Raw genomic sequence first — 11,048 nt, 5'->3', positions numbered from 1 at the left:
CACTCTTACTTTTTCCAGGATTAAGAGTTCTGCATTTACAGCCTTTATATTTTTAATATTTCCTCTTAATCCTGGAATGGAGATATACCAAATGTATTACCAGAGCCTCTGCAATGTTTTCAATAAATGTTTGTTAAAAGGAAGAAAGATGCTATACTGCGTGCTGCCTTGCGATAGTAAATTCCGTTTGGATAGGCACTGCTTGGACGATGAAGTAACTTTTATCTGCTTCTAGGCCAAGAATCCACAGCTTTTCCTTGGAATAAGTCACTGACAGTTTGTGAGTGCATCTGTGTGTCACGGTGTAGGTGGTAAAGCGGTTTCCTCCTGCCACCAGGCACGTGTGTTGGTACGGCAGGGCATGGGCAGCGCTCTCAGGCGGTGGAGCGACATTAAAGGTAACTGAAGGTGGAAGAAATGAGCCCCCGGTTGTGCTTTTTCTGACTTCTTCTGCATCTGGATGAGTCAGAGGTAGAGCAGGTGCGATACCAACGTGCTCCTCGGCTGACGGCTTTAATCCTGTAGGTTTGGGTATTTTTTCTCCCCCCCTCCCCAGGTATCTTTAACTTCTGAAATGTGCTGCACTCCAAAGCTTGCAGGAGCAGAGCGTCCTGGCTCTGAATTTAACTTCTCACATATTTTCTGTTGCATGATGTAGTTCTTTGTAGGAGGGACCAGTATTGATCCCTCACCTGTCTCTGCACTATGGGCTCACACTGTACAGGGTGACCCGTGGCAGCTGGGCAGGTGGCACCATGCAGGTGTGGTTTCCCAGCTTCACTGTATTTGTGTTATCTTTTTTAAAATGAAACTAGATTTTGTATTTTTTTTTTTTAGCTTATTCATGAAGCAGCTCTGGTTTGAGTCTTTCTTTTCTGCTCTTAATCCTTATAGCGCAAGACTTGGAAATTGTTACTGCTGGCATCAGTGTTTGTGACAGGTGAATCCTGAGCCAGCCCTTGGTGAGAGACAGTGGGGATTTGCTGCCTTGGGTCTTCTGCAGTCTTTTTTGGACTGAATTCACTGACCACTGAGCCCAGGTCCTTCCTGCTTAATCCTGTTAGAGGATACTGAAGCCATTTTTCAATATTGTTGTGTTTTTCCCTTTTTTTTTTTTTTTAAACTCTTAAATGCTGCCTTTCAAGTTTTGTGATGTGACCAGAATAAGTATTTTCAGCTCTTAAAACCAAAACCCCCACCCCACTCCCCTCCCCTCCCTCAGCTGCTGCAGAGCTGTGTGTCCTGTACCCGCTCAGGCCAAGCAGCGCCACCGGCTCTGGAACTGCTCTGAGCGCCCACAGGGATGTACCGATAAATTCATTTGCACTGTTTTGTTCAGACTGTTTGTATGTGCAACTTCCTCAACTTGTTATGCTTTCCGATGAAAATAAATTTTTTTGGTATGCATTTAAAGTGGATTTCTGCAGGAGGAAAACCTCTCTGGATTACCTTTAAAGTAACCACTTACAGGGAAAGGTTGTTCTGAAGACAAAGTGTTCTGCTCACCATTCCTATGGAAGTTACATTTTAAAATCTTTCTCTGTTTAATTTATGATTAAAAAAGTTACGCATGTGGAGAAAAAAAATCTTTATTAATTAGAATTGCTTGTATAAAGAGTAACAAAGTGCTTACAGATTTAAGTCAGGTTCACGGGTGACATACAGAAAAAAACAACAGGTAATACTGTAAAACTAAATCTGACCCCATTCAGGTTTGGTTTTTATATATATCTCTTTCTGTAATTGCCAGAACTGAGTAGAGTATCTCCTCCAAGCATTTCCAAAATTCAGCTGTGGTGAGAACACACTGCTCACCCCAGTGCTCGGCCCTGGTCTGTGCGTGGTTTCCAGTCCAACCGCTGCTCACGGCAGCTTCACCACGCGAGCACAGGGCGCCCTGGCGTGCCCCAGGTACGGCCTAACCCAAGTCTGGTCCTGACAACACCAACACGAGCGTGGTCCCCATCTGACCCCGCTGGCTTCCCTCCCAGTAACGGACTCCTGCCCCAGTGCACGGTGTGGGGCTGTACAGCAAATACCGGCCAATGCAGCCGAAAGAATCCACATCTTGGGCTTTACAGAGAATGCTAAAATGAATTAACGTGCTGGCAAAAGAAATTAATGACCGAAAAATGGTTAAAAAAAAAAATGACGACTGTTTTGTGGCTCCATCCTAGCTCACAGATAATTACATTCTTTATTAGAAGAGCACTCCCCCAGCTTCTGTCCATTCCTATCCCCAACATGTGTCACTAATTTCCTATGCACATCTCCCTGCATAGAGCTCAGAACTGCAGACTGGTTTAAGACAAGCCAATAATTTTGTCTTCTCTGGATTTTTATCCGGAGTGGGGGGTTTTTTTTTTGTAACTAAAATTTAAGTGCACATAAAAGGTGTTTGTCAGCCAAACTTTTTTTTTTTTAATAAACTCCCTGAAAACCCCATAAAAATTATTAATTCTAGTACCGAGTCCTCTCCTGTCCACAGGTTCAGTTCTTCCAGCACTGAGCGTGCACAGCAGACACGTTTTCAGTGCTGATGCTGAGAGCTGCAGCATTTTTTGACATTGCTCTTTTCCTTCGCGTTCATGGGGGCAGTTCCCATTGCGGCGAGACCGAAATCAGAGAGAAAAACTGCCTTGCAATAACAGCAGCAAAAGGCGTTGAAGCTGTTGGTGCTGCCATACCTTTTAATTCATTTGATCCAACTGTTGACTAAAATTAAAAAGGAAAACTGCTCGAACACAAATCCTTTGAACACATTAGCACAGTCAGAGTACAAATTACAGTTAAAAAAAAACAACACAAAAGGTCTTGGGCACTTATATATTGATACACATCTAAAGTACTGACAGTATAAAAAAAATTAATTACATTTTACTCATAATTGTTTCAAATCCTTGAATTAGATTGTGAAAGGTGGTCCGTTCATCATGCTTGAAAATCCAGCACTTCCTCATCAGCTGGTCCACCTAACAACAACAGGAGAAAATGTTAAAGGATGGGTGAGACATTTCCTTTGCTTTTTGAGGAAATGTAAGGGAGCAGGGCCTTGCTGTATGAAAAGAAGATCACTGACAGAAACCCTGTGCAGCAATAGCAAATATCTGTTACCAGTGGGGTTTGTTTTCTTTAAATAGAGGTGTATGTTGGTCTGACACTGCAAACGGTGCAGTGGTAGTGCACTTTAAAACTAAGTAATTGAAATAATGCTTAGAATACTTGGAAATGCCTTTTTAATAGCAGACCTGAAAGGTTTCCTACCAAAAGAAGCCAGATCTACACAACCATAGATGTGTGGTTGATGCTAATTTAGTGTCAGAGGAAGGGAATGGTTATCACAGCGTGGGTGCGTTCATTACCTCCTCGGGGCAGTTGGGGGGACGTGGCAAACGCTTCTCCTCCTGCAGGACCCGCACCAGCCGCGCCACCGTCATCTGCCCCTGCGTGGGGCCGATCATCTTGAGGAACTCCTGCGGAAAAAGGGGACTCAACTGTGCCACCTCATACAGAGGAGAACGCCAGCCCAGTTCAGTTTGACATGAAAAGTTCAGTCTCCAAATGAAAACCAACACCAGGTCTGTTTTCTTAAAATAAAGAAATTAACTCCACTTCTTGTATCCAAAAGTAATTTTAAAATACTTACAAATACCTGAGCTAAGCAGCTTTAGCAGCAATTTCTTTCACAGCCACTTACCGCCATGGGACTGGACTCTGAATCGCAGTACGTGAGCAGTTCGTACAGCGTCACCCCAAACGACCAGACGTCCGAGGCGATGTAAAACTTGCTCTGCAGCAGGCACTCTGGAGCGTACCTGCGGGGACAGCATCAACCTTTATTCACAGCTGCACACATCTACTCCTACACATACAACCCCCCCACACATTTAAAGCAAGCAGATTATAGAGGTGCCTCCTGCATTTTTAGCATCCCTTTATACAAATTAATGGCTTGAGATGCCATGAAGTAGTAAATTACAGCAAGTAAAAAGTTACACAGCAAGTGACTGAAACTAAAGGAGACTAAAAACAAAAACAAGACCATGAGAAACTGTATCTTTACATGCAGGAAGAAATAAACAGCACCAGAGTAGATACATATGTATGGTCTACCAGGTGCCTTCCGCTGCTCTGCTGTTGGATCTTTATTTAGACCTCTCAGCAAAACAGGAAGACCCTTCCGGATGCCTAAAAGCCCAAGTCAACAGGAGCAAACGGGTTCCTCTGCTCATAAAGAGAGTTTAGGTTCCTACCAGAAGACTGGGCTGTCAAGGTCGTCCTTGACGGTGTAGTACTCCTTATCGGTCTCGATGGCTTTGGTGAGCCCAAAGTCCCCAATCTTCACTCTGTTCTCGCTTTCAACGAGGACGTTTCTTGCTGCTAGGTCACGGTGCACATACTGACAGGAGCCCAAATAGTCCATTCCCTAAAATAAAACCCAAGAAAGCCTTTTATGCTGCTTTCTCCAATATTTAAGTTGGTTTTGGTCATCAAGCAAGCCTCTCCTCCCCTCCCCTCCCGGCTCTATTAAATTAAATGTTAAATTAATCAAACAGAAGAGTTGCGGGAAGGCTCCGGCACCAGGCTCACCTTGCAGATCTGAACCGCGTATCTGAGAAGTTGTTTGAGGTTGATCTTGTTCTTGTTGCGGGGCAGGTACTCCTTTAGGCTCCCAGAAGGAAGAAATTCCATGATGAGTTTAATCCCACTTCCTCCTAAAAACAGAGCATGTGTTTCATTTGCAGACACCTTCACACATCATTGACACCAATAACTTTTGTACAAGCCCACCTTTGTAATGATATAAAGAGATCTAAAAACCCAGAAGACTGAACAGTATCACCTTTGAAAATGCTCTATTTTTAAAGGAAGACGCTGACACTTTTAGGCTATACTTTTAATATTCTACATGAAGGCTCACCATCTTCTGTGCAAATTCCCTTGTACTTGACGATGTTCTCGTGATAAAGATTCCTCAAGATTTCTATTTCCTTCTTGAGATCAGCGATGTGATTCCCTCCGCTCTCCGGCTTCAGAGATTTAACTGCCACTTGCTCCCCTGTATTGTCGCCTTCTGGGTCGTATCTGCAGAGCTCAACCTTGCCAAAGTGGCCCTGATTGTAAAAAAAAACCAACCAAACAAAAAAAGACATTATTTAACACAACACTCGTGATATTTTGGGTATTTATAATTCGCATGTTCCTGCTGGGACACAGAAGCAGACACAGCCATGTATGTGCACCCACACACGCCTGTCGGTGTCTGTATCTGATGTTGCTCTTACCTCACCCAAATCACGGATTCTCTTCAAGAATCGCTTTTCAAAGAGTGTGGGATCGACCTCTGTGACAGGCTTCTTCTCCGAGACAATATCGGGATCTGGGAGTGGGAAAAAGAAGGTCTTGAACTTTGAGGCATCCTTGTTCGTGTCCAGTTGGTGCATTTCTATCCCTACTGCCACAACTTTTCTTACTTAAATCCTGCCTGCTTCTGGATAGGGAATTCCTTCTTTCCTTCCTTCCTTCCATTTGTACGTGCCAGTCTATCCCGTGCTGATCCTCCTCCCTTAGTGGGTTGCTCACTGGGTCTTCTTCCAGATTCTGATTCCGTTTTCTCCCAAAATATTTCCCACCCTGTAGTAGTTATTCAGCTCCTATGATTATTTATACCAGGTATGGGAAGTCAGGTTTTCCCCCACTACACACTCATCGTCTGTTAGGTGCTCTGTAGTAATTTCAACAGAAAATGACCCAGAAACCAGAGCTGTCTGTGTTAATGCTCTGATTTGGCCAGCAGACTCCTACAGAAATCCTATGAAGCCCAAAGATTGTCTTGAAACTCACTCCAGCTGTTGTATAAAACGCAGACCATCGAATGAACCAGCGGTAACACCAACGCAACTTAAGCCGCACATTCAACACTGGCATCCCATTTGCACACATCCATTAGTTCCAGTGTTGCAGGGACACAAGAAGCTCCTGTCCACACAACCGCACGCGTGAACAGCGCAGCTGTAAGGCGCCCAAATGGAGCAGCCTTCCTCGCCCTCCCTCCTGCCGAGAAGCCAAGCCAGGCCTTACTTTGTTCTTCCAGTTTGTTGATGTCCCTCATGATGGCCCTGAAGAAGGGTCTCTGGTGGGGGTCATAGTTCATGCACTGTTTCATCAGGTCAGCCAGCTCCTTGCACGACGGCGTGGCCAACACAAAATGCCCCTCGTAGAACCTCTCCTTCTGTAAGGCACAAGTGGAAACTCCAGCATTAATTTTAGATTTAACTGAATAAACCCATGCCCTACATCAGATGTGACCATTAGATCCTTAAGTGATCGTGAACTTTCATTTAACTTTGCCAAGGAAATCCTCCTCTTCACCAGTAGCACTAAACCATCTCCTACCAGTAAGAGAGTTACGACTGTGCTGAATCTGGTGTAGTTTGGAGAAACCACTTAGAACACAGGAAATTTCTAAAACATGCTGAAGATTTCACCTTTCAGAAGTCATCGTTCTGCCAGGTTTGCCAGGTTACGTGTGCACCGGGACAAACAGCCGAGTGGAAATACCAAGGAACCAACACAATCCTGGCTGCTCCTCACAACCCCCAAGCAGGTCCCAGATGGGATCAGGGTGGGTTTGTGCATTTGTGAGCTCAGCAGAACGACCCCGGCTGTCTGCCACATGCAGGAAGCAGCCGAAGCAGCAACTTCCTTTCAGGTACCTCCTCTTAAAACAACTTTGGCAGTGATTTAAGTGCTCAGTCATTTCCTTCAGGCCAGCAGCATCTGCCTTGCTCCGTCACCTTCCTAACACAGCAAAACTTCGAGAAGGCACGTTTGGGACATATGGCAGCGCTGAACAGGAACTGCCAGCGGTAAGGCAGAACAAGATTCATTTAAATGGTTTTGAGATTTCAGAGTGAACAAAAATGGTGTCCCACCAATGTCCAAAAAAAACTGAGCAAGGACCCAGAACCTCAGGCAGTTTGTAACTGATCACAGGGGTTAGGAAAGGACAGGTGTGGGAGCACCAGAACGTCTGGTTCACTGTCGCCATGCCAAGTTTTGAAAAGCCCCAAAAAGAGTGAAACAATAATTAGCAATTTTAGTAGTAATCTGCTGCAACCTGCGGCAGTTCAGATGGACCAGGCCCTTACAGGAAAAGCAGCTCTGCTACACTTAATAAACTGAAAGCAACTCAAATTGGGTGTGAAACGAGTGCCAAGGAGGATCCAGCTGAGATGCCAAGGGAAAGTTCACGTAACAGGTTTTACCTCTGCTAACGTCTTGTCCTTCAGCGGTATTTCTCCGTTATAGCAGATTTCCCACAGTGTTGTACCAAAACTCCACTTATCTGCTGCAACGCTTAAATTTTTGGAGTCCTCAACACATTCAGGTGCAATCCAGGGGATTCGCTCAACGCATTCTGAGATAAAACACAAAATCAAAGCATTTTGGAGTGAATATCAAATGACTAAAACCCAGCCTTCTAACTCGATTTTTCCTGTCAAACAGCTGCTTGACTGGACTAGACTGAAGCTCCAGAATTTGTCCAGTTTCAGGAAATCTCCATTCTCAAATGCCTGATCTCACAAGGATGTTTCTTTGGCTTTTGCACGCTCATGCCTTGAGCCATCCAGAAACTGAGACTCCTTCTATATTATTTCACTGGACTTAACATGACTCTTGAAGAGAGATTCATACAATAAGCACCCACCATCAGCAACACTCCTTCACTTCCATGCGATTTTCAGATTCATGGCAGCTCCTTACTTCTATTCTAGAGCCAGATCTAACTGCTATAAATGGTCTTTCTTCCTTTCCCCTTGTCCACCGCACTGAAGAGACACCCGATTCCTGCAGCATACCTTGTCTGGACAGCACAGTGATTGGTATTCCTGGGTCGCTCAGCTTTATGAAAGGCCCATATTCAGTGTCAATTCCCTCTCGTGCCAGTAGGATGTTTTTCGTACACACATTTCCATGTACCAAATCCTTGTCCTCCTACAGGGAGGGAGGAATGAACAGTGAGCGCGGTGAGCTTGCAGTGTGCTGTGAGTGCTCTAATGTACTAATGTATAGGGGATCACTCTAAAACACTCCAAGCTGAAATCCAAAAGTACAGCTTGGGAGAAATTACCCTAGAATCAAACAGGGAAAGGAGGAGCAGGGAAACGTACTGTTCGCACTTAAACATTTATATTTGTAGAGCTGATGCACTTTGGATAAGAGACTGACGTTACATGGCTTTTTCACAAAGAGGGTAACTGCAGGCACACACAGAAACTGGTGGTGAATGCAAGCACATGGCCTGTGCAGCCTGCTGATAAAAAAGGAGCTCATCACCTTTCCTGAGAGTCTTTCTCCTTATTTAAAGCAATATAATAGATACAAAAAGAATATCCCCTACATTGTATGGTCAGGAAAGGAAATTCATCAGTTACTAATGCACGCTGTAGCAGCCATAGGCCACGCTTTTGTCAAGATCCCACCTTACCAAGTAGCTTAGTGCGCTTGCAAGTTGCTTGGCAACTTTGAATTTCCAAGGAGTCGTCAGAACTTCGCTTTTCCGATGCATGAAGAGATCCAGAGGCCCAAATTCCACAAACTCTTCAACCATGATATCTACAAAGTAGGCACACAAAGTCAGCATTGCAGTAACCGGTGTCTGCAGTTATCTCATAGGCCTGCTCCCATCTGCCCCCAGGTGAGGTGGTTTAATACAACTTTAATTCACCTTCCTGTAACTTTCTTTCAGTGTCACAGCCCAAATTAAAAGACTAAGAGTGGTTTTATGGAGTAAATGAGCAGTAAACTTGGAGCAAAGCATTTCAAAGAGCACAGGGCAGAGCCTGCCAGAGGGCTGGTTTGTATTGGCACCACCACTGCCACTCTGCCCTTCCAGCCTCGAGGAATCATCCTGTAAGGCACTTACTCAAAGACGGCACTGCGAGAGGAAACGCATTAGTAAAAAGGACTCTGCAGCTGCCTCGCTGCTCCAACTGCACTTCTGTCTGCATTGACAACTCAAGAGGCAGCAGCTGCTGAGCCCATGTCACCCCGTGCCAGCACCGACGTGAATGGCCGCCCTGTCCCCACCACGGCTGCTGCTCCGGCGTGCTGCCCAGAGAGATTTCACCCAACTCACTTTCGACGTCGCGGACGCAGACGCCATGGAGGAGGACGATGTGCTTGTGAGACACCTGCCTCATCATGCTCGCTGTCTCAAAGAACGCCTGTTAGAAAGCGAGAGGTCAGCCATTAAACTGCTGGTCGTTGTGGGACCCATCCAGGCATTTAACAAACACGAGAGCATCAAGTAATATAAAATTTGCACAAGATCACTGTGTTTTTCAGTAACAGAGGGTCAAGAACGGTAAGGATGTGCCATCCCTGCAGAAATGGGGCAGTGGAGGGCTGTCAGGGATGCGGGGGTGATCATTAGGCCTTCCCGGCACGTACCAGGCCTTGGCATCCCGTGTGACGCATGGGCCTCTCTTACAAGATAATTAAGCAAAATGCAGAACAAGTAACTGCTCGTGGCCATGGCGAGGACAGACCTGCCTGTCTGATGAGATCAGCACTTCCCCATTCCCTTACCGTATACACAACCCCTTTTTTTACAGGCCTTCCAGAGTTAACCACGGGGAGGTGACAGTATTTGTAGTACAACAGTCAAAAAGGAAAACACTTGCCAACGAAATGTCTCTGTGGCTGGGGTCCAGGACTTTGAGGAGGACTTTAATCTCCTTTTCATTTTGATAGCCTTCATTCTCATCGTCTTTGTAGTTGAGGATGCCTGAGTAAATCTGTGTTCTTGTCCCTCTTCCAAGATGTTCGCCCTACGACAGAACACACCACGTATTTATCAAACTAGGACAGGAAGCAACCAGGCATAGAGCTGCACAAATACTTGAATCTGCACTTTATTCTGCCTCTCCAAGTCGAGAGCAGACCTCACCCTCCCCTTGATTGAGCTATACACAGAATTAAAATTGTTACAGGGAGAAACCAATGACAGCGTGCTATTTGCTTTCGTGGTCTCTCTGAGCATACTCACCTCTGTAAACTTACTCTATTTTAAAGGGCTATTACATCTCCATTAGTATCAAACAGGTTCAGTGTGGTTTAACGTTATTAGACCAAACACCAAATGAATAAATAATAACTGGCCTCTTATTTACAATAAGCTGCTACTGAGGCTATCTTTAATGTGTCTTCAAAAATTAGAGGAAGTAATATTTCAATGGAACACTTTGTTTGGGAAAGCAATTTCCTCCTAAATAACAGAGGATTCCGCCTTGGGATATTTTCACAGGAAGCCTGCACGCTGACTGTAAATACCCCAATTAAAAACCAATTAACATCACCTATATCTGTCCTCCCCGGTCAGTGATGCAATTTAACAAAAAACCCAAAACTTTTTATTTAGCTGAAGAAGACGAATGTACGACTGAAGAGCTCAGCTCTTTTCGAAACGCTAAATGTGATTTGTGCGTTCAAGCCACTGTGTGGTTTTTGAAGTTTACTCAGGTCACCTGCATTGCTAACTGCAAACAACTGCCAGAAAATCTGGGTGCTAAATCAGTTTGGAATACAACATTTTGAATGCTAAGACTCTTCAGAGCTTTTGAATACTTCAATCTTTTTTTCTTTCTGTAGGATATTATCTTGAACCTCAAGGTGCCTGCTTCTCTGGTACAGCAGGCTTTAAGATACAGCCACATTTAGTGACAAATCAGCTGGGAAAAACAGCTCTAAAGGCTTTCAGGATTTTTTAAGAATGACCCTAGAAACACCTCTTTCCAGAGTCACATATGCTCAAATATCAATTTGATTTCTAGTGAAAAGCACTAATTCCAAGCTTCTCTTCTTTTTCCATACAAGGACATAGAAACATCTAGATTCTGCAGTAAGAGGCTTTAATACAAATAAAAATTCAAATTAAGTTTTGCTGAGGAGAACTGGGAGCGGAAGAACCAGCCAAAATGGGGTGGTTTTGTATTATCTGATGGGGTGCAGTGGGCTGCCACACTTCTTTGACCACAAAACAC

General features: G+C 44.6%; 1 protein-coding gene across 1 annotated transcript in view; it reads right to left on the bottom strand.

Annotated features, from left to right (window-relative positions):
• Positions 1 to 2,748: 2,748 nt before the first annotated feature.
• Positions 2,749 to 11,048, bottom strand: part of JAK1 (Janus kinase 1) — a gene marked incomplete at its 5' end in the record, with an annotated part of 12,641 nt that continues 4,341 nt past the window's right edge. Inside the window, 13 exons of the mRNA XM_010179260.1 lie at positions 2,749 to 2,972; positions 3,363 to 3,473; positions 3,698 to 3,815; positions 4,254 to 4,426; positions 4,591 to 4,715; positions 4,922 to 5,114; positions 5,286 to 5,380; positions 6,082 to 6,232; positions 7,269 to 7,420; positions 7,863 to 7,998; positions 8,492 to 8,619; positions 9,143 to 9,230; positions 9,690 to 9,836. Coding sequence (XP_010177562.1) covers positions 2,871 to 2,972; positions 3,363 to 3,473; positions 3,698 to 3,815; positions 4,254 to 4,426; positions 4,591 to 4,715; positions 4,922 to 5,114; positions 5,286 to 5,380; positions 6,082 to 6,232; positions 7,269 to 7,420; positions 7,863 to 7,998; positions 8,492 to 8,619; positions 9,143 to 9,230; positions 9,690 to 9,836 — 1,719 coding nt within the window. The remainder of the gene's footprint in view (positions 2,973 to 3,362; positions 3,474 to 3,697; positions 3,816 to 4,253; positions 4,427 to 4,590; positions 4,716 to 4,921; positions 5,115 to 5,285; positions 5,381 to 6,081; positions 6,233 to 7,268; positions 7,421 to 7,862; positions 7,999 to 8,491; positions 8,620 to 9,142; positions 9,231 to 9,689; positions 9,837 to 11,048) is intronic.

The sequence above is a fragment of the Mesitornis unicolor genome, unplaced genomic scaffold (assembly GCF_000695765.1).
Source record: "Mesitornis unicolor isolate BGI_N332 unplaced genomic scaffold, ASM69576v1 scaffold52590, whole genome shotgun sequence".
NCBI lineage: Eukaryota > Metazoa > Chordata > Aves > Mesitornithiformes > Mesitornithidae > Mesitornis > Mesitornis unicolor.
Note: the sequence above shows the minus strand (reverse complement) of the source record. Positions and strands in the feature narration are given on the sequence as shown.